The sequence below is a fragment of the Aethalodelphis obliquidens genome, unplaced genomic scaffold, assembly GCF_003676395.1.
Source record: "Aethalodelphis obliquidens isolate GAN/ISIS:26980383/991018 unplaced genomic scaffold, ASM367639v1 scaffold17, whole genome shotgun sequence".
Taxonomy (NCBI): domain Eukaryota; kingdom Metazoa; phylum Chordata; class Mammalia; order Artiodactyla; family Delphinidae; genus Aethalodelphis; species Aethalodelphis obliquidens.
Genome location: NW_020837961.1, coordinates 11762572 through 11787457, shown reverse-complemented (window position 1 = coordinate 11787457; position 24886 = coordinate 11762572). Strand labels below are relative to the sequence as shown.

Below are 24886 nucleotides of genomic sequence, written 5' to 3'. Positions count from 1 at the left end.
TACTGAGTAAACACTTATGTGACACTTCTATAAGTTACTGTATCTAAGAACTTCACATTTTAAAACCATTTAAATTCTCATGACAAAGCCATGAGGTGGCACATCCAGAGTGTTTCCTGCAAGAGAAGCTCACACCATCATACAAGTTTGTGATCCCCAACCTGGACTAAAAAATTCTTCCGTTTCACTGACTCTTTCCCCTATTTTGGGGACACGCTCTATAGAGAAATCAATCATCATGGTGTGAGAAAGCCAAACTATCCTATGGAGAAAGGCCGTAGAGGAAAACTGAGGTCACCAGCTCTCTGCCAGCATTAACCACCAGACGTGTGAATGAAATGAACAAGCCTTCAGATAAGTTCAGCCTCCAGACTTTGGGCTGTCTAGCTGAGGCTTCAGACATCATTGAGCAGACACAAGCCATCCACACCATGTCCTGTCTAAATTTGTGACCCACGAAACTGATAAGTTTTCGAGGAATTTATTATGCAGCTCTAGTCACTGGAATACTACCAATAACAAGGTTATTGCCAAATCCAATGAACACCTTTCAAGTATTAATTTTACTTCATTCTTTGAAATGTTTAACACCGTCAACCAATCTTCCATATTCAAATATTGTCTTTACTTGGTATGTATACCACTAGATGGTACACATGGTACTTGCATCTTTCTTGTCACTACTTATTAGTTATCACTGAAATCTCATCTACCCATTCCTTTCCTTAGGGCTCTGTCCTAGGCCCTCTCTGAGTCAGTCGTCCTCAATCAGGAGTATGCAGTTGAGAACAACTACTCTGTACGATCTTGTTCACTTCCATGGCTTCAATTATCTCCTACATGCCAATATCTCCTCAATCTGTTAGCCCAGATGTCTCTTCTGTGCTTCTGACAAATATATCAAACCATTAACAAGCATTAGAAATATACCCCTGGATATTTCACAGATACCTCAACTCAAATGTACCAAAATGAATGTATCATCTTCCACATCACACCTGCTCTTCTTGATTTTTTTCCCCAGAAAATGACATCGACAACCAATACACGTAATTGCCCAATCCAGAAACCTAGGATAAAATTTCACCTCCTTTTTCTCCTTCAGTACCAATCCCCATAGCACTATATAATTTATCAGGTTCTATAGATTCCAATTCACCAATACCCTTCTCTTGATTCCCAGTGTCATCTTACCTTTGTGCAAGCCACATTAACTCTTTATTTAGTTATTATAATACTCTGATAATTTGTTTCCCTTTCCACATTGCTCTCTTTCAATTTTATCCATACTATAATCACAATGTTTCTGATTATAGTAAAAATTTAAACATGCATTTCCCTGTTTAATACCTTTAAATTACTGATAATTTCCCTGAAGATCAAATTCAAACCCCTGATAATAACAAATATATCTTCAGCCTCATCTTTACCAGCCCCATAGTCTATTCTGCATAGTCTATTCTGATTTCTCCCTCACTTCTTGGTCTTAAATTCTATCCTACCATCTATGTATCCTTTCCCCCATCCTCTTCTTCAATAAGCTCTTTGCATAGTTACTTCTGTCTCTGTTTATACAGTACTAATTCAAAAAGCCTTCTTTGCGACATTAAGATATATTCACCCTCTCCACGACTATGATCTCTAACAGTCTCTATCACACGTGGATTTTACATGTTTGCATCCCACAAGACTTGTAGCTCAATGATGGCAATGACTCCCTTGCTCCCAACTGTATACTCAGTGCCTAGCAAAGTTCTACTTAAATAAATAGCATGGATTAAATATCTACTAGATTAGTGATTAATGAATGGACCAAAAATATCTGCGATAAAGATACACAGATACAGAAAGGTAGCGGGAAAAAGCATGCTTACAGAGTTTTGCGGGATAGATTTTATGTGAGAAAGTAGAGATGAAAAGTCTAGACAAACCTTATGATTAGTTAAATGAGAATAGAAAGAATGAAATTTAATGGAAGATCCAATAGCAAGTGTATATAAAAAGTAAGATGTTATTGAGAGTTGTAAATATTAAGGCAAAAGAATCATGTGTCTCCATTGTGACACCTATGTCTTCTCTTCAATACATATTGAAGAAACTATCAATCCCCTAAGTATTTTATTATTTCATTTTCTATGATGGCAGTAGTCTCAAGTAAGGGGCTCAATAAATATTGTTCTATTCTGAAACAATAAGAGTCAAGTAATTACCTAGATAAGTTTAAAGAGTAGGCAGATTGACTACTGAATAACACAACAAAGACATTGTTTAGAATATAATGAAATTATAAGTTAACTGGTAAAAATTATATATTAAAGTGAAAGATAAAGCGTAAATTTCTTATCAGAATCTTAAAGTCTTTTCACTGCCAATGAATATTTTTAATACATGAAACAATGTCTCTCAACAAACAGCAAGTCTTAACATCTCTTATACACATAAATAATTAAGCAATATCTGCTCTGGTAGTAAGTATTTTCATAAATCTCAGTAAGTATTTATCTGAGAAATAGAAAGGCTATTTCTCAGAATCGGAGCTTGGGAAGGAAAATCTCTTGAGTTTCTTGTGAACCTTACCTCTGACATTCATCTTTGGCTTTGTTGATAAAACTGAACTTACAGCAAAAGATACTGTACCATTTTTTACTGAAAATCTGCTGTTTGAGATCCACTAGGAAAGAGCAAGAAATGTTCTTTTCTTAGCATTGCTGTAAAGACCTTTAGAACACTTACTGATGTCAAGACACAGAACGTTCTTAACTGAATGCATGGCATATGAAACATCACATTCCTTTTTTGTACTGAAATATATATATTTTCCTTACCTTGCTGTACAAAGGATCCATACACAAACCACATGGAGTTGTAGAGAGTGGTAGAAGTCATCGACCCCATTTGTAATCTTGGGGGATTAAGCCAATTCAAGAGGTAGACCAGTAGACCGACCAGAAGAACTGTGCCAGCAATGCAAGCCCATAGTGAGAGATCAAATGGTGCAAGACAGGCAAACATATCCACTGTCTTTTCAGCCCTTCGAAGTAGGACTCCCACTGAGTAGTCCATGTAACGTGTTGTAAAGTCCACCACATTCTCACGGTCTGGGGTGATAGTCAAAGCAGAAATCCCTATGTCGGCCCTCTGAGAAATTGAAAGAGACAGGAATACATTAACAGTGTGAAAAACAACTTGATTTGTGGCACTTTAGCTTGCCTTGAGGAAAATAAAATAGATGCCTCAGGCAACATCTTAAGCCTTTTTATATAAACTGAAAAACACTGCAGAGACTTCTTAGAGAAGACCTATATGTGAATTTTTCATTTCCTACTGCAAATCTTGGCCCACCAGAGTTAGACAAATTACCTTGTTCATATTATCAGTGCATGTGAAATCAGTGAAGAATATTTCAGACACAGATAATGCCTGAAGGAAATTGTCTTTTTTCCTTGGGTCATTTTATCAAAGCCATCATTAACACAGTAGCAAAGGTAAAACTTATTCTAAAGAATTTTTCCTGAGAAAATGTTCCCAAGATATTCAACATGTTCTTAACATCTAAGTTATCAAAAAAAAAAAAACCTCAACGTGGCATTTCACCCTTGGTTTAGATTTCTCTGGATCAAAATTTATATTATTGGGTTCTAAATATATTAGAATTTATTAGAGATTTCATAGCATTAAGTTATAACATCATACACCAGGGGTTGCTACCATAATTTTATTTTTTAAACCTTGAAACATTTTAATGAACAATTAAAGATTAAGGAAACAGATAATTCTTCTTGGAGCAATAACCATTGTTCTCAGTATGTGTCTTGGATTCTCAGTGTTAGCACTCAGAACCACACAGAGCACATGCTATTTTACTTATATAAGGCACATGGCAGAATTGCAGTGACAGCACATAACAAATGACTTCACATTTAAATTCTATGATATGAAAACATATTTAAATATCTAACAGATGCATCTTATTTGAAATAATTATCTGTGGCTGTGACTAAACCTGTGCAAAACTCCTTTCAGACAAACACAAACAATAGTAAATTGAACATTTTCATTATTCTTTTTTTTTTTTATAGTTTGATGAAAGAATATAGAAACTGGTTTTAATGCCTTTGGAGAAAAAAAAAGACATGAAAATTAACATGCCTAGTGGAATGCTAAACCAATTCCCATACATCTAGTCTCTGAAGTAATAACAGCTGCAAAAATAGTCTAGCTAAAGTTAAGCATTGTGTGTATGTCTGTGTGTGTGTGTGTGTGTGTGTGTGTGTGTGTGTGTGTGTGTGTGTGTATCAGCCCATCTATACAGTGCTAAGTATTTAAATAACTTTTCTCATTTAATCCTTACAATGAGTTATGAATTACATGTTTTCCTCTCCATTTCATAGATGAAGAAACTGAAACTTCAAGAGTTTAAGTAACTCATTCAGTTCTCACAGTTAATAAGTTTAGAAGCCAGATATTAAAGCAATGTTTTTCTTACTGCAAAGCCAGGGCTCATAATATAATCACTTTACCATACTGCAAGAAATCATTTGTTTTCCAAATGACTCATATTGTAAGCAATTAGGATAACTGGTTTTAGGAGAGTTTTTACCTTAAAAGAGTCTGAAATTTTGCTTTTCTTAATTGTACTATTTACACTGCAACAAGGCTATATTAACATTAAGAATTATGAGTTTCGGATTATTAACTGAGAGGTATTAAAGTTAATAACTCTATATGGAAATGAATTTTCAGAGAAATAGTTATTGCTTTCAAGCTCATATATTTATTTAGCATAGCTTAGTTACTAGGAATTGGGTCTTTTCAGAAGGAAAATCTAACCTGGATCCTTAGCTCTCTAGTCCTACCTTTTCTGAGCTTCAGTTTATCTATTTGTGAAATGAATATAACTGTCTTTAGTATGACTATTGTGAGCTGACTCATTTATCTCAATCTTAATGGTGAATAAATAACTCCTCAAGATTCAATTAGGCTCTCAAAAAGTACATTTCTTTTTTCAGGATATTAAAGTACTGTGGATCAGTAATTTACGAATTGATGCACTAGGGACCCAAAGCATTTTATGACTCAACTAAAGGCAGAAAATTCCACCTAAGGAGAGATTTGCTGACATGTTGATTGAATATTTGTAAATGTTCATAAATATTTTGCTAATAAATAAATGTTTTACATTTAATGACTATGAATTAGAATAGTCACTATACTGATTTTAATAATAGATATTTGTATGTATCACAAAGTGAATTTCTATAAGGTAATAAAGAAAAATATCTAGGGAAGATGTGCTGTGGTTTGTTATTGTTTTCTTTCGGAAAAGTGAACTGATAATTTTGTATGTGCTAAAATATTTATTAAATATAGTAATTGCTTGTCCTAGTTCTATGGAGAACTTCCTCAATTCTGGTCCACTTTCAACACTTGGCTATTTTATTCTCAAGAAGAAATTGCCAGTCTCCCTGTGGAGAGGATACTAGAATCATATAATGGGCTTTTTCAAACTGCACAAATGCATTTGCATACACACACGACACATACTTATACACACACATTTTCCTATCTCTGAGATTTGTATACACCTTCCTAAGGAAGTACCTCAATCCAGCCTTCAGAATCAGTGATATAGCAGACCACCATGCTTGATATGAGTATGTGGTAGTCCTTACTTGTAGAGAAGCTGTACTGGAGCAGAAAAAAAAAAAAAGGCGAGAACCACTGATTCAGAAAGATGGTCCTGAAACTTTTTGAATATGTCTAAGTAACCAGAAATGATCAATCACATGTATCTTTCTTCCTCCCTCCCCTCCCTTTCTTTCTTTCTTATCTTTCTTTCTCTTTCTTTCTCTCTCTCTCTCTTTCTCTTTCCTTCTATTATTAGTCTATCTATTTCTGTATGTATGCATGCATGTGTGTATGTGTATGTCAACTCACTTGTTCAGTTTCAACAATGACTTTTCAAACCATTAGCCTCATAAAACATTTAATCTTCTCACTTCCCCTAATTCTCAGATGACATTCACTGCTACTTTATAGAGAATCAGAAGATACTGAATTAAAATTCACACGTATTTCTACTTCTCAACCTATATCCCACATCCAGCTTATTCTATTTAACTTTTATTTGTGATAGAGGAGATGTCTTCCTTTCTAATGCCAAACCTCCATCAGTAAACTTATCAACAAATCCCCTCCAGTTCAGATGCTTAAACTCCCATCTCTTGTATTCAACATCATCTACCAATTGTTGATTTCCCATGAAAAGGTTCTTTAACTCTTTCTCATTAAAATAAAAACAAAAAGAGAAAAACCTTTCCTTTTACTGTCTCTGACTTCTGACTCCCACTTGCTACCCTTTTTCTCTCACTTTTTCATAGTCAATTTTCTCTAAACATTTGTCTGTATTTCCACACCTCACAGTCACTCTGGAAGACTCTTTTGTATTCATATTATCGAGTGTTCGACTACTCAATGGACGCAGCGCTTCTTAATGTTTACACTATTGAATCAAATGGATATAATTTAGTGCTCATCTGTTTAGGCTTCTTGACAATATTTGACAGTGATGATGGCCCCCTCCACCATAAACATTATTTTCCTTGAATTTTCATGTCATGATTAAGCCTCTTTCTCAGTTCCTTTTCAAGCCCATGTCGGCAATCCTCTGGACTTGGACCTACACCCTTTTTTCATAGGAGATCCTCTGCCTAGGCAATCCCATTCATATCATTACCTCCATTGACTCCCATCTATACACATGATTTACAAAATTTACATTTGTAGATACAGAGATGAGCTCTGGAGTATATACTGATTTATGCAATTACATAATTGATATTTCTATTGGATGTCTCAAAAACATCTCAAATTTAACATGGCCAAGATCATACTAGAGGCATTCAACTCAAACCAGTCTCTTCCAATATTTTCTGCTTCAATGAAAATCTTTTTATGTAAGTCTTAAATCTCGGTGATCTCATTATTTTTCTCAGTCTTATTCCCCTATCCTGTCTGTCACTTCTGATTCTACCTACTGAGAATCCTAATATCCATTCACTTCTCTACTATTTTCAGCTCTCATCATTGCTTTCCAGGGCTCCTTACGAGTCTACCTGAAATCTACCTTTTCTCATCTCTAACCTCCCTATTGCAGCCAAAGTATTCGTTCTGTTGAGCACATCTGATCCTGTCCCTGCCACAATGTAAAGGTTTTCAGTGGATTTGCACTGCTTTTAGGAAAAAGATTAAAATCTTTAACAAAGCCTATACATCTTTGGATACACTATCTTCCACCTACCTCGACATATTCCTACTGGACCATTTTTCTTTCCAGCACTTCTTCCCAATGCAGGATCTTCATACATGCTGATTGTACTGTCTGAATTGACCCTCCTGAAACTTCTTCAAGTAAACTTTTATTCATATTCATAAATCAGCTCAATTATCACTTCCTCAGGAAAGCTATCCATGGCTCTTTTGACTGGAATAGTAATTCTTTTTGTTTACACCATCAGAAGCCTGCATCCCTCACTTCCCTAACAGTATGAGAGTTGCAATTTTACATTATTTGTATGATTTTTGAACAATGAATTTTTCTACTAGACCACAAGCTCTGTGAAGGCAGGGACTGTCACTTTTTAAAAAGATTGACATGTTCCTGTATCAAGCACATTTGTCTGGCATAGATTCATGATTAATAAATACTTGCTTCATATATGAATGAAAGAAGATAGAACATTCACTAGATATTCATTACCCAATTCTTATAAATTATCTCCCTATTTCTCAGCATACTTGACGGAGAGGGAATTTTACAGAATAAAAATAAAATGGCAACATAAAAATTTGCTAAATTTTGTAGCAGTGACAAAAAATTTATATCTTCATGAATGATTACTTCAATAATTAAAATCAAGTTCTTGGCTTATCAATTTATTTATGTTTATGTCATTTGCCACTAGCTAAGGTAATTGAGTCTACTATAGTATGTTTAATATGTTAAAAAATATTATTATATGTCAAGTGTTTAATGTAAAAGTGATTATTTGAATTGTGATAAGAATTAGCACTAAACCTGGAATATAGATAATTGTTTTTCAAAACTATTCTAATTACACAGTTGTAACATTTTTCTTGAAAGGAAATATTTACATTCTTTCAAGTCATGAGAAGGAGATGGATGGATAATACAATAGGGCACGACAAATACGCCACATGATCATTGACTCTTAGAAGTTTACACTCAGAGAAGTTGGAACACATTTACTCTAAATTTAATTTGAAATAACTGATCATATCTAACAATTATCTAGTTTATGCTTGAACATAATGTTAACGACATTATGTTAGTAATACCAATAGTCATACATTTATTTAATGTTTACTATATACCTAGTACCTTGTTACATGCTCCACAAACGCTATATTATTTAATAGTATAACAAGCCCAGTTGCTAAGATGAACAATTTATATTTGCAATATTCTAATTAATACAAAGCCTTGGTGTTATTATGATTGATATATGCTTCTCTGTATCCTCTATTAAGTGTGTTAGCTTTGTTATCAATACATCACATTATAAATCTAAATAGATCTGTTCTACGACTATTCTTAAAATACCTGTCGAATGCTATCTTATTCCTTACTTGGAAATATTATTTTAAAATAAAAAATAATTTGCTTATTCAATCACTCTTCTCAAGATATGATTTCCATATCCCTCAAAATACTGGTCATTTGCCTGTGAACATAGTCCAATTCATAAATGTTTCCTCAGATGATAAGAATAATACAGTTTTTTAAATGACATTGGAGTCTGAATCATTTTTACTAGGTGAATTACCATTGACTTAAACTTAGGATTAAATAAATTTTCAAAATATTTTAAAATAAAATACTGTCAATCCAGAAGTCCTCAGAAATCCTATGCAGTTGATTTTGAAGCAAAATGTTGGATCTTGTATTTATCTTTCATCAATTTCATTCTTTGTTTCTTTTGACCTTCACATCTATCTGAAATATTTTGAATCTTTACTATCAACCATTATATCAACTTTTTCTGCTAGCTCTGCATCATTTCGAAGTTTGAGAAGCAGGCCTTTAATTCTTCAATCATATTACTAGTAAAACATTGATGAAGAGTACATGGGAAAGCTCAAAGTATTGAAACTTGCCTCTAAAGTTCTACCCCCTTTGAAAACAGCTAATTAGTTAATACCCGAGATATGTTTTTTAATCACCTATGAGTATTCTTTACTACACTGTCATCTAGCCAAGTAGCTCTATATAGTTTTGTTTTGTTTTTTAATTATATTTATTTATTTTTTTGCCGCGTTGGGTCTTCGTTGCTGTGCACGGGCTTTCTCTAGTTGTGGCGAGCGGGGGCTACTCTTCGTTGCAGTGTGCAGTCTTCTCATTGCGGTGCCTTCTCTTGTTGCGGAGCACAGGCTCTAGGCATGTGGGCTTCAGTAGTAGTGGCACGTGGGCTCAGTAGTTGTGGCTCGCAGGCTGTAGAGTACAGGCTCAGTAGTTGTGGCAAACGGGCTTAGTTGCTCCACGGCATGTAGGGTCTTCCCGGAACAGGGCTTGAACCCATGTCCCCTGCATTGGCAGGCGGATTCTTACCCATTGCACCACCAGAGAAGTCCTCTATATAGTTTTTAAGTGTTTTGTAAAAGGCATTATTGAACTCAAAATATATGAATAATCAGATATTCATTTTATGAATAGCTAATGCCATCAAAAAAGAAAATGAACTGCTTACTTTTTTTTTTTTACCATCTACAACACATCGGATTAATAATCCATTCCATAATTTTACCAGAGAATAAAATCAAATTCATTGCTCTGTCAGAATAAATTTCCTTTTCTAATTTTGAATATGCCAACCTCCAACTATATAACAGCCCTTTTTTTCATGTTTTGTACACATTATCTATAGTAACTCATATATCACCTCAGGAAATGCATTTATCCCCCTGGGATATCGTTCATTTGTAAGTGGAAATTCAAACTCATTAAAAGTGCCTATCATGAGCTTCAATTACTTTAAGTATTTTCCCCTTATCATTCCCACCTTAAAGATTTTTTGTGCAAAGTGGAAGGAAAATATTTACTGAAGAGCTTTAGCACACATTTAACAAGCACTAGGTCTATCTCTGCCTATTCAGCTTCTTAAACCATACATTTTCTTCTACTCTTCACCAAGTATGAACTATGAATAAATTTTAAAAATTTCTTGACAGCTTTCTGAAATATCATTTTATATTCTTTAGTCTTGAAATAATGTTTTAATGTAAAAATTTCAGGTTTGCTTGGGAGAAAGTAGACATTGAAGAAAGCTAAGAGAGGAAGAAAGGAAGGGGGGAGGAAGGATGGAAGGGAGGAAAGGTGAGAGGGAAGAAGAAACGAAGAATGTGTTCGAGTTTTACATCTTCATTTAAGATGTATGACATGACTTTGGGCAAGTAGCCAAACCATCAATTTAGATTACTCATCTGTATAATGAATAGACTGAAATTGGTAATATAAGAGCCTTTCCAACCTTGAAATTGTAATTTAAAAAATTATTTCTTGAGACCTTATATTACGATAATTCTCTATTTGCTAATATGGGAATATAAATATTTTTGTTCTAAAGACTTTAAAAGACTTTAAAGTTTCAACAGACCTTTCTAAATAAATATAATATGTAAGTTGGGGAAAAGAAAAATAATCAAACTGTAAAATTAATCACAAATTATTAATTTTCTCAATGTCAAGATTTTATGCATTTCTTTGAAAGAAACAGATATGTTATGTCACGGTTACAGATTAATATTTCAGTTTCAATTATAAACACATACTACAATATCCACTACTTTTCAAATATACCACTGGAAATGAATAAATATCGAGGTTGAACCAATGAAATTGTGGTTAAAGTAACTTTTACTCTGAAATTAAGATCATACTTAAAAATCCTAGAAAAATTTTAAGGAACAAAAAATTATAAAGAAAACAGTCAAATTCCAATAAGATGACCACTATTGCAACTCCCTTAATGCTATATCTGAGTTGCTTCTGTTTTGCTATATACATTCATTTTATTTTTTAGACTCCACATATAAGTGATATCATACAGTATTTGTTTCTCTCTGTCTGACTTAATTCACTAAGCATAATATTCTCTAGGTCCATCCACATTGCTACAAATGGCAGAATTTCATTCTTTCTTATGGCTAAATAATATTAAGAATGGTATTATTTTGATTATAGCTTAGCACATGATAAGCCATCTAAAAATCCAATTAAGACAAGTACCAAGGATATTTTGTTACTACTACTACTACAGCCACTACTATTTAACATTTATATAGTGCTTATTATGAGCTGAATACTTTTCAATATTTAATTCAATTAACCTTCACAAACATTCTGTGAGATAAATAGTATTGTTCTTTTTATTTTATAGATAAGAAAATTGAGACACAGATAGATTAAGTAACTTGACTAAGGTCATAGAGCTAAAATCCAGGATTCCAATCTAGGCAGGCTGTCTCCAGAGTCAATGTGATGTGAACATAATTACTTCCTCCCTTCAAACAATTAGCCCATTACCTGAGTATTGTTCTAGAAGAAAGTATAATTTCTCTCCTGGCTTGAAATGACTCTTTCAGCATATGCTTAATTCATACAGTCACACATGCATACACACACACACACAAACACACACACGTTCTGGGATTTCTATTCTTTTTTATTGGTCCAATTTCATACAGTTTTAATTGTTTTACCTTTATGTCAGTATCTACAGCTCAAGAATTTCTTCCTTTCCCTTTTTATCACCTTCAGAGTTTTTTTAAGCTAAAACCATGTAAATATATCTTCAAATGTATTTTAAATCATTCTCATAAATTCATAAATTCACTTTGGGATGCTGAATGGACTCCAAGATAACGTAATTTAGTCAGAAAAAAATATTTCAACAGTCTTTGGATATAAGAACATACTTTTCTATTTATTCTAGTCTATTTATTGAAGTCTAATTTTTCCCTCTTTCAGAGTGCAACTATATGTGTTATTTTAAAATAACAATGATATTCTGTACACAGAACAACAGTACTGTTATCAAATTCAGGAAATTTACATTGATGCCATACTTTAATCTACAGTCCATATTACAACCTTGTCACTGATCCCAATACTGTCCCATCCTACAATTTAGTCCAGGATCATGTCTTGAGTTTAGTTGTTGTATCTCTTAGTCTCCTTAAATCTGGAATAATACTGGATCTATCTGTTCTCTAAAAGACTAGTTGAGTTCACCTGTGAAACACTCCAGGCCTGGTCCTCTTTTGTGGGGTAATTCCTTGATAACTTTTTGTATAAATTGGTCTAAGTTCTTTACTCTTTATTTGATTGGATTAGCTAATGATTTGTCTTCTGTTGATATTTTCTAAGAACCAAGATTTAACTTATTAATTTAATTTACTTAAAAAATTATTTACCTTATTACTTTCTCCTTTTATTTTTATCTTCCTTATATCTTCTGTTAAAATTTGCTGTATAAATTTTTTAGCTTTTGAAGATGGAATTAAATATATTTATTTCCATTTTTTTCATTTTTATTGATATGGGTTTTTTTTTTTTTTGGTATGCGGGCCTCTCACTGTTGTGGCCTCTCCCGTTGCGGAGCACAGGCTCCAGACGCGCTGGCTCAGTGGCCACGGCTCACGGGCCTAGCCGCTCCGCGGCATGTGGGATCTTCCCGGACCGGGGCACGAACCCGTGTCCCCTGCATCGGCAGGCGGATCCTCAACCACTGTGCCACCAGGGAAGCCCTGATATGGATTTTTAAGACTATGAATCACTCCTTTAAATATTCTTTATAGATTCATATGTAGTGTTTTCACTACCATGTCTTAAAAAAACTCTGTAATATATATTTGTATTTCTCCTTTTTCCCAAAAGTTGTTTAATAGAAGGCTTTCTTAATTTCAGATGGAAAAATTTTTTAATTTTGGTTTTTTTTCTAGTTTTATTGTATTTTGATCAGAGAAATTTAGTTGTAATATATCCACTCAGTGGAACTTAATGGTGTTTTCCATGAGACCTAATCCATGACTGATTTTTGTCAATGTTTATGTGTGTTTTAGAAGATAGTATATTATCAGGATTTTGTGTTTGATATATACACAAAAGATGTATTTCATTATTTGTTATTTATTATTATTTGAATTTTGTATATCTGTGTGTTTTTCTCTGTGGTTTGTTTTTGCTACTTTTTTCTTTTTAGAAAGGTTTGTACTTTTGTTATAATGGTTAACTTTATATTTATACCTTTTATAGTGCCCTTACTCCCCACTTTTTTTCACTTAACCTTCTTTGTTTTTTTTTTCTTTGTTTTAAATGCAATAGGTGACTTCCACTTATTTTCTATACTAGTTAATAATGATATTCTATTTTCCCCTTTCTTTCCCTGTTTTTCTCCCAGTGTTTAATAAGACCATCCTTTCATTTTTTATACCATACTATGATTTCAAATTATCATTTAACCCATGTTTCTAACCTTGTTTTAGCATCATTTCTACAGTTAAATATATTAAATGATCACTATTAGTCGTTTTGTCAAGTTTATCCTGTTATTTCATGGTTGAATGAAGCTCATGCTCTAGTTGTTTCATCAGGAGGGGCTCAAGTGTCCACTTTTCTCTTAGCACTTGTGTGTTTAAAACTCTTTTCTCTGTAGCCATGAAGGAGATCTTGAATGGATGACAGAATATTTGGCCTGCACTTAAAAAAAAAAATTCTTGATAGTGCTTCTCTAGTGCTGGCTTTCTTCGTGTGTTGCTCTTGAGAAGTCTGATAATGATTTAACTTTCTACCATTAAAAGTAGTTTGATTTTTTTGCCTTGAGGATTTCTTTTTTTTTTTTTTTTTTGTCTTTGAAGTCTAATAATTTTACTAAGACATAGCTCAGAGTTCATTGTCCTGGATCAGCTTTTCTAGGAACACTAAGTACATTTGTTTCATTTTCAGAAAGTTTCCTTAGATTATAGATTTAAATATTAATTGTACCATTGTGTTGCTTTTCTTCTTCAGAGACTTCAAAGACATATGCTATACTTTTGGCCTATTTTCCATTTTGATTCATTTACTCTGAACATTTTTACTTCTTTATTTCATTTTAATTATTTTTTCTTGTTGTTCTTCAATGTAATTTAATTTCCTTCGAGCAATTTGTACTTTATGTCTTATAATTTTTGTCTTTTTTTTAAAAAATATATCCTGAGGTTGTTGCATTTCTTTGTCATTTGGCCATTTAAATGATTAGCTTCTGAATTTGTGATTCTGTTAGATTTTCTCCTTAAAACATTTCAAATGCTTGTTTGAGACATTTAATTCAGTTTGAAGTGTTATGTTACAATTTTATTTTGCTCTGTGGTTGTGTGAGGAGAATGTTGATCAACTTTTGAAACATACTGACATACTTTCTTTAATTCTTAGTTTTGAATAGAACTTGTCCAATTATTTTTCTATTCCTGGATAACTTGTAGATAAGATTCCTTGTTCAATAGTACTTCCTTCTGTCAGTGTAGTAACATTGCTTTCTTCAATGGAGGATGTTTGGGGGTGGGTGGCAGTGGGTTGGTATGTGTTGTTTCTGCTTGGTTTCTACAGAATTCTTAATTTTGCTCTTTTACTGACCTCTACCTTCACTACCATGTCTCCAAGGAGCACGTATGTTCTCTAATTTCTCTTGATGCTCCAGAAGTAACGCTTTCCTGAGGGTACTATGCTGGCACACTTTTAAGTCCCTTCCCCTTAGCCAGTGTTGTGGAATAACAAGTTCCAGATTTGTGTTCTGCACATTAACACTTGGTATTAAACTTTCTCTTTCTGAAGGTTATTTTGGCTCTCTTCATGCATGTTCTCTGCTTCCTTTTCTTCTTTCTTATGAAATCACTTATGCCTTCCCTGCCCTCTCTTGTCACCCATAGACTTGCAATCTCGTTTGGGACTCCAATATTACCTCTGTTGGAATGAGATACTTACATCCAATTTGATAATTAATGGAATTTTTCTGGGGTCCTCTGATAAAGCTACAATTTCTTAGGAGTGTGCTTTCCTGAAATCTGACAACTCTGGTTCATGGAAGGCACCCTACCTTAATTTAGAGTAATATATTAAATTTTCCTCTATGGTTGTATGGTTATGTCATTTGAGGTCTAAAAAGGAAGAGGTAGATGCTTATGCTTAATTCAACATCTTAAGTGGAGAGAAGTCTCAAAAATTCCTAAAATTTCAGTAGTGGAATAACTTGTAAAAATGTCTTCCAGACTCAGTAGAGACATAAGAAGAGAAATATTTTTGGCAGGGCTCAAACATGAGAAGTCGGTGAATATCGGTGTAAGGTACTTATTTGCAAGTTAAACATTTTCCAAGTTTTAGCTGTTAAAAATGTGAGAAAAGAAATTTTCTAACTGTAAATTTGTCAGGTAATTAAATCATATGAGTCCATTTAGCTCAACATGGAAGATAGGCCAATGTGAAAACAAAACATAACAGAAAAACATACATTTCAGCACTGGCTAGTAAGTTTTCCATCTATAAAACAAAGAAAAGCAAAACTAAGATGAAAAGTAAATTTAAACATTAAACTGTAAAAGCAATATACAAATATATCTTAGATTTTAAAGGGTCAAATTATATAAAACCATCCTATTTTCTTCTTACAAATGAAAGAAATGCTCAAAATATCACTGGATTAAATGTCAATATAGAAGGAGTCTCACGGCTGACAGTCCCAGGCTGATAAAGCTTCCAGAGTTAGAAATCAGCTCATATTCTCTTGTTCTGCTCTGCTCAGTACAAAGCTTCCAACTCATGGTTTAAGATGGCTGTTTAAGCTACAGCCATTCTACTGACATTCCAGCGAGGAGGAAAGAGGAGGATCAGAGTAAGAACAAAAGTCCTCCCTTTAAGAACATTTCCAGAAGGTTCTAATGACACTTCTTTTTAATTCTCATGACACTTCTCATTGGTTAAAACTTAGTCACATGACTGACACTTCTCATTGGTTAGAACTTAGTCACATGACCATACATCAGGAGAGAAGCCAAGAAATGTACATGGTGGACAGTCAGTATTTGGCTATAATTCAGGAGCTATGTTACTAAGAAAGGAGGGAACAGATATTTAAGGACAATCAGCAGTCTTTTCCACACCTTCACGTATAGCCACTGTTTCAAGATTGATGCATGTCCTTCCAGATTCTTTTCTACTTTTACATATATCGATACATATGCCTATATATTTTTTCCAATATTTGATCAAACTTTAAATAATATTATATAATATCTTTGAGTAACACACACACAGAGCTATTCAATCTTTCTAAAGTGTGCACAGAATTTAAAGCAACAGTTATTTTTGTCACCTTTGAATTTTCAGCACATAAATAGCAGATGGTAGGTACGCAATATGATTATGATTATGACGGTACTCTGATAAATTTAATCATTCTTCCTTGAAGAATTTTTAGAACGTTTCCTTTTTCTTGCCCCTTATAAGCAATAGATTTTGATCTTGCAATTTGGATTATATTCAATCAAAACCTGTTTCTTGGAGCTCACCACCCTATTTCTAGAAATTAATACTTTTCATTATTGCAACAGATGTTTTGCCTCTGACAACACCATAGTGACAACAATATTATTAGTTTAGTGTTTATGTTGTCATTATTAGTCTTATTTCTAAGCCTCTTCCCAGAAACCACATGCATCACTTCTAACTCTCTCTCTCAAAACCCTGCCCACACCATGCACATTCACATAATGATATAATTTTAAAGTCCCTCTAGAAAGAGTTTAGTTTTCACAAGTCTCCCTCTCTGTTTCTATATATCTGTATACATAGCGTATATATGCACATATATATGTGTGTATATATAATTTTTACCTGAGTTCATGACATTGCCCCTCCCCCGGAGCCTTACCCCTCATCTCTCTGTTTTTCTGCAGCTCTCATATAGTACTTATACCATAAATATCTATTTTATCTTCTTAGTTATAAACTTCTTGAGGCAGGAGCTTTATGTTCATAGTGTTCTATCCCCCTAAATATGTTTCACACTGCTTTGCTCACAGTAGATTTCCAAAACAGGTCTGTTGACTTACTTGCTCTTTGCTATGTGGTAAGAGGAATAGGTGTTTTTATATAACCCTAAATTTTGGAAGGAAAGAATTAGATTTCAAGGCTGTCTACTGCTTGAAGAAGTCTCTGTCATTGTGAGGAAGTCATTGACTTTACAGGTGTTTTCCATATCAAGCTATCAGCCAGGTCCTCTGACTTTAGTAGTCTAGATTTTAACGTTTTTGGCTCACCTGGGTGAGTTGAACCTCCACATATGCTAGGTATATTTCTCTATGTACAACCCTGTACAAGGGTATCACTATCCTCCTTGTAGAGAGGACAATCTGAGGTTCAGAGAAAGTGAGTAGCTTGCCAAAGGTTATAGGTGAACAAATTGTGGAGTTGGCCATGCCCACCATACTCTACTTGCTACATCTGACAAACTCTTGCTTTCATGGTTTCTGCATTATTTCTTTCTCCTAATTACTTACCCAGCAATTATTCATAGCTCCATTTTTCTTTTTCTTTTGGCATGTATGTGGTTTTAAATTCTTACTCTTATTTTTCTGACTTCCGATTTGACCCTAAGCAATACGCATACTGGGGAAGTAGTTAGAAGGAAGAGATTAACAGACATGATGGTGCATGTATATGTGTATGAATAAGCACAGAAGGCATTACAGGCAACTCTAAGAATCTGAATAATTCTCACATTGAATAATGTGGAAAAGTACTGCAGGGTTTTAGTGAGAGGGTGGTATGATCTGACTGACATTTTAAAATAATCACTTTCACTGCTCTATTGAAAACGATTACAGAAGGAAAAAGCTGTAGCCTGGTGGGTAGTTAAGAGGCCATGGAAGTAGTCCTAAGGAGATGAAACAGTGGTTTGCACCAGTGGTTAGTAGTGAAGTGTAAGAAGTGATCATATTTAGGATATATTTCAAATTTATAGCCAGAAAAAATTGTTGATACATGGGGCTTCCCTGGTGGCGCAATGGTTGAGAGTCCGCCTGCCGATGCAGGGGACACGGGTTCATGCCCCGGTCCGGGAAGATCCCACATGCCGCGGAGCGGCTGGGCCCGTGAGCCATGGCCGCTGAGCCTGCGCGTCCGGAGCCTGTGCTCCGCAACAGGAGAGGCTGCAACAGGGAGAGGCCCGCGTACCCCCCCCCCCACAAACTGTTGATGCACCGTGTATGACGTAAAACAGAGAAAAAAGAAGTCAAGGGTAACTCAAAGGTTTTGGACTGAGTAACTTGAAGATTAGAGTTGCCATACACTGTGACAGGGTGGTGGTGAAATCAGGAATTCAGTTTTGAACATGTTACATTTGAAGTGCCCACTAGGCATCTAAGAGGAAATGCTGAGTAGTAGCAAGAACTGTAAGTCTGCAATTCAGATGAGATGTCTGGGCTGAAGAAACAAATTAAAAGTTGTCTACTTATAGATGACAATTAAATCCTTGACACTGGATAAGTTCATCAGAAGTTGAAGTGTAGATAGTAAGAAAAGTGTTGGATATGTGTTGGATCTCTCTCTCTCCTCCTTCCTACTTAGCTTTTAGAGAACAAGAACTCTGTGTTTTATATTTTATGTATTCCCTACAATGCCAGCTACACATTAGGCCCCAATAAATGCTTGTTGAATGTCGAGTGGGAAGCAAGCTACAGGTTATTCATAAATTGCAGTGGTTCAGGTATTATCCTGCAGCATTAAAAGGGATTTAAAAATAATAGCATTTCTACAATTCCCAAGAGGAATGTTACCATCTTCAAATAAAAGGGCCATCAGAAAGAGTTTTTCAGTCGTGTAGAGACTTTTTTTAACTTTCTGAAAAGTCATCTTCAGGCTGCTTGTGAACAGAGCATATGGAAGCAATCACTGCCTGAAATGCCCAAACTGTAAATCCACATTTCAGTAAAATGCACACCAAGGATAATGACCAAAATTGAGTGAATTTTTATTTTCATTACAGTAACCTTTTCAATCATTCTAGAATTCACTTAAGACTGCTATTAAAGATGTTTTCAGAGCTCTGCAGGGGGGCAAATGTAAGTTCTCTGTAAATGAGAAAGCACTAGCTCCCAGAAACAGTTTGTCTCTATGAGAAGTGAATCTGTAAAGGCTGTTCTCCTAGCAATTCTGTGTGGCATTAAGTGAAATATAAAATGAGTAAGAGATACATTAGATGTCCTCACACATGTATCTGGAGCCTCTGCAGTCACCTCCTCCCTTGATACAGTTGAGTCTTGTGAGGTGCTTGGGTGTTTGCTCGTTGTTTTTTTTAAATTTATTTATTTAATTTATTTATTTTTGGCTGCTTTGGGTCTTTGTTGCTGCGCACAGGTTTTCTCTAGTCGCTGAGAGCCGGGACTACTCTTTGTTGCGGTGCCCGGGCTTCGCATTGTGGTGGCTTCTCTTGTTGCGGAGCACGGTCTCTAGGCGCGCAGACTTCAGTAGTTGTGGCATGGGGGATCAGTAGTTGTGGCACATGGGCTCTAGAGCACAGGCTCAGTAATTGTGGAGCACGGGCTTAGCTGCTCCGCGGCTTGTGGGATTTTCCTGGACCAGGGCTCGAACCTGTGTCCCCTAAAATGGCAGGCGGATTCTTAACCACTGCGCCACCAGGGAAGCCCTGCTTGTTTTTTAATCAGGGAAATCTTTACTTATTTTAAAGCCTGTCACTATAAAATTACACAAATTTATACAAATTACAAAGAGAAAACTCAGAATCATTAAGACTTAAAACAATTAAAATCTGAAGTATCCAAATGGCAGTCAAGAGTAAACACAGAAATACCTTTCAAGACATGCCTCTACTTTCTATATCAGAGTGAAATAAACATTCTGATATTAGTATGTGAATTTAAAACAAATTCCTCAAATGGGGTTGGTACATTCATGTGAGTGACTGTCTAAAGATTCCAAATATGGCTTCAATGTTGTGTAAAGGATGTTTTCTATTTCTCTTCAATATTGAAGTTAAACTTATTTAATAAAGTTCTCAACTTTGCAAAAACACAGGGAAAGAAGGAATGCATTCTCTATCATATCAATTACCTTCCTAGACCATATAAATTATTATCTTCTTTCATTTGTGGTATATTTCTCTATGTTTATAATTTCCAGACTAACATAGACCATTATTTTATGGAATAAGCATCCTAAATAAAAATGACCGATCAATCTAAACAATTCCCTAAGATTATGTCCATAGAATCATATAGAATCTCATGGTTGAAATGCTCTTTAAAAGTTACTTAGAATGGTCTCACACAAATCTGCACTCTCTTTTATGCCTGGAAGTTATCTTCCTCTTTAATTTTATCCCCAAACCATGACCGGAGATAGATGAAAATCTAGGTAATAGATGGCATTTCAATAGCCAACAGTGGATTTCAGGATTTATATATCCTCAAGTTATGGGATTTTCTTATCATAGCACCAGTCTTTGTATCACCTTGGCTTTGATTGATGCAGTAGTCTCTTAATTTATATCCTATAGCCCACCAAATCTTTTTAATTCTACACATATTTTACTGAATTTTTGTTTGTCCTAGCCTGTAAGTTTCTTTAAACCTTAAAGCCATTCCTGGACAACATCATTCCCTTTGGCAAATATTCACTCACTGTTCTTTAGCTTTGATTCAAGACTTATTATTCACCACTTATCTGTGCTTGCCATCTATTAGACCAAGTACTTAATGATTCAAGTCCTTTATCTGATTGAATTGCTCCTTACTGTTTGCAATGTCTGCCAATTCAATATCACCTGCAAATTTAGAAAATTGCTTCTACAACTGTTCACTAAGTCATTTGCATCTACATAATTTATTTCCTTTCACAGATCTCTTTTCATCCTTCTCCTTCATTAGTGTTAAATTCTTTCCTTATCAACAACAAATATTTTGGGTCATTTTTTTCTCTTCTTACATACACACAGTTTGTGTTACTTCCCACATCTGTGATCCAGCTCCATCCAATATGTATATCCAGTGGATTATTTTTGAACACTCACTATTCAGACATACAAACATGCATTCTTATGACCACATGTACTTTTTCAACTTCTTGCCCGACTACAGCTGACATACTCTGGGAAATTCAATTAGTCCATTAATGCTTGTTCAATCTAATTTAAAGAATTAAAATCTTAGTGTCTAATTTAAAGTCTCTATGAGGACTTCCTTTTCCCTTTGCACATTTTATTGATTCCCTTTGAAAAACTACCTTTTTGTTTTGCAAGGCTTGTTAGCATTTATCACGGGGCAGGTGTGTGGGGGGAGCAATTCTCTGGTGAGTGAAGTTTCATTGGTGGGTACAGATATTTTCAAGCTGGTTTACAGTCATGGAAAGATATAATGGAAATATATATGGGTTTGTGTGTGTGTAACTGTGGTGCATACTTGATGATCTTCAGGCATCCAACTGAGGACCCTTTTCATCCACAAGCGTGGCTCCTCAAACACTGCCTTCTCCTGATCCAGGGGGTGGCTTGTTCAAGAGGCAGCTTGTGGCCTTTGTCCTAGCTAACCACTTCTGTCTTCTCTAGGCCAAAGGAATCATCCCAACCCTGACTTCTTAAAAAATTGAGATGAGAATGGTGTTAACCATTGTGTCTCCCGCAGCTTGTTCTTGTAACACAGATACATCCAACTCTATGGGCCTATCTTTATGCCTGATGCCTTCCGGACTGCCCCTGCCACTCCTCTCCAGTGCGGATGGGAAAGAGGTCAGCTCACCACCTTCTCAGGTCCTCTAGACCCTCCTCCCAAATGAGCTCTCTCTTCCCTCCAGCGTTTTCTGTCTTTCTTAGAAGCAAAAGTAATAACACCAGTTCTCCTCATCCAGGCTCACGTACCATTTTGTGCATGATCTTCATGTTACTTCAATACTCCCAATTTAGTTTTTATAATGGAGGTGAGAGGAATACCTATATTTCTTTTTCTTTCTTTTTTTTTTTTTTTAGGACCAACAGGATAATTTTATTCTCATTTTTCCTTAAAATAAAGATACAGTAGAAGTTTAACAGTTCACTATGATTAGACGTGATTTACAATTTTAACTTTTTTTTTTTTTTCCCTCGGTACGCGGGCCTCTCACTGCTGTGGCCTCTCCCGTTGCAGAGCACAGGCTCCGGACGGGCAGGTTCAGCGGCCACGGCTCACGGGGCCCAGCCGCTCCGCGGCATGTGGGATCTTCCTAGACCGGGGCACGAACCCGCGTCCCCTGCATCGGCAGGCGGATTCTCAACCACTGCGCCACCAGGGAAGCCCCCTACAATTCTAACATTTTTTTAAACAAATGACAACAGAAACAAAAAAAACTAGTACAAATCATAAAACTAGCTTTCTGATCAAAACAGGTACCACAGCTCTAAACTTCCTTAGAAAGCGTTCTAAGATTTCTAAGCTAAACTTTCTTAGAAAGGGGTTTGTGGAAAGCCTTTAATCTCAAGTATTTAAACTATTCCTATACCCACTAAATGCTTTCATCAACTTGTTAATCAAACGCTTCCTAAATTTACGAACCAGTGATCAAGCGGCCTGAAACAAGTCTTGATCCTATTTTTCCAGCTATAAATTATTAATATTTCAAGGAAACAAAATATTTTCTAAGCACATAAGTTTTCTAAAAACTTCAATTACCTTTTCTGGCTCAGTACCTGACTGAAATGTTCAAATGTTCATATTGCACACAAAAAAATTTGAGCAGCATATTATATGAGTGTGAGAAGCTGATGAAAAATAAGATTGAGGAAAATCCCCAAGTTGTGTCCCATTTAACATGATTGAATATATAGTTTCTGTATCTTTAATTAATATAAGTAAAAACTAATCTTTAGAACAGCACGGAAATACTAACGCATCAGAGTTTTACAAAATATATTCAACCCCCTTATATGTGCAACAATCTTTTAGTTTTGGAGCTGCCATACAAGCGAGCTAGTTTCTTCTCCTTTATATATGAAAGCCGGAAGTCATGTGTACAAAGTTATTTATATGAGAAGAATAAAGATCCACATTCCTTTTCTTTGTCCTTGACAAATATTTATGGGATGTTGGAAATGACGAAAAACAATTTCAACGTTATGAAGTCCAAAGACTTGGAACGAAAAAACTTGTAGTGGTGCATTGCGCTACACGGAATGACGATCATCTTCTAGAAAGAGGAAGACCTATACTTCTTAAACTTTTTTTTTTCTTTTTTTTTAGCTCTAGACATCATCCACATGGGTTCCAGGTGCATTTACTAATTGTTTCTAGACAATTCCATCTGGATGTTCTTTGGCCATCCTAAAATTAAAATGTCTAGAGCCAAGCTCTGTATCTCTGTTGCTCTTTTCTAATCTGTTCTTCTACATTCCCTAACTCTGTCATTGAGTGTCCATCTGCTCATGGCCCTCTGCTAAATTTCTCACTAAATCTCAACATGTCCTTTCTCTTCTCCTCCAACTTCTAGTCATTTTTTCTTGGAAAAAATTCTAGTTCTAGTCATTTTTTTCTTGGAATATTGATTGCTGTCTCAAAATCAGTTTTGGGTGCTAATCGCCTATTGCTGTTAAGTTTAGACACCCTTTTTTCCTCTCTAGATTGTTGAAAAAGACATTTGTCTTTTCCCTTCTTCACTCCAATGCATCCTTGGCCTTACCTCAGTTATCTTTCTTAAACATAAATTAAATCCCACTTTTCTCTTATGTAAAAACCTTTTATAATTTTCACTGGCTAAGTGATAAAGTCCAAACTCTTTAGCACGGCAAGCATGCTTTTATAATTATCCCTACTGTTGCTTCTCACACTCCTACTCATCCTCAAGACCTAGCTCAAATTTCTCCTCTTATGTGAAATCTTTTCAACTCCTCAGGCAGAGGCTGCCACTCCACCCTCTGGTTGCCAAGGCACCCTGTATGCATTACCCTATGGCATTGATCACACTGTGTTTTAATGATTTATTTGCACATTTGTCTTCCTTGTACACTGTGAGATCTCTGAAGGCAGGAATGATATCTTCCATTCCTTTGTATCTGTGATGCTAGGCACAGTGCCCAGAACATACCATGCATTCAGAAACACATGGGGAATGAAAGGATGAATATAGGGCATTCTGCCTGGCACACAAAATAAAGTAAACACAACCTCAGCCCTCTGGTTCCAAAAGAGGGACTATGGAAAGAAAAGGGAAGAGGTCAGTCTCTCTCTCTCTCTCTCTCTATATATATATATACTTTCCCCCCGACAAAGGGTCATTTGAAAAGTGAAATAGATGTACCCAGAAGACAGAATTATCAAAAAATGGGAATAGTTTGAAAGCCTTATGGGACAAAGGATGAGTTTAGCTGGGGTTGAAAATATAGGAAGATGCAGTGAGTGAGGCCAGCCAAAGCAGATTGAAGCTGAATGCGATCTATATGGAGTGTGACAAAATGTAGGGATTGAGACGTAGACTTCAGAAAACAATGGATGCCTTTCTAAGGAGCTTTAATTTTTTTAAAAAAAAGGAAAAGAAGAACAGGTTTTTGAGATAAAAAGTGAGATTTTTTGAGAAGTTGAAAGATGCAAATGTTTTTTGTCACTCCCCCAATCCTTCTCTATGTAATCTTATTTTTTTATCCTCGATTCATATTCAACCAAACTCCATCTGAACCTTCTTTGAATTTGCAGGTCTTAAAACCTGCGGTGAACTGTTTCTGAGTATTATTTTCCTCACTGTCTGTAATTTGGTTTATTAAAATGCTTTTAAGACCAAACTTACACTAGAACTCTG

General features: G+C 35.2%; 1 protein-coding gene across 2 annotated transcripts in view; it reads right to left on the bottom strand.

The window, feature by feature from the left end:
• GRID2 (glutamate ionotropic receptor delta type subunit 2) overlaps nt 1-24886 on the bottom strand; it is a 1355750-nt gene that overhangs the window by 280507 nt on the left and 1050357 nt on the right. For both annotated transcript variants that reach the window (XM_027116924.1, XM_027116925.1), the window contains one exon: nt 2826-3138. In XM_027116924.1, the coding sequence (XP_026972725.1) occupies nt 2826-3138 (313 nt within the window). The remainder of the gene's footprint in view (nt 1-2825; nt 3139-24886) is intronic.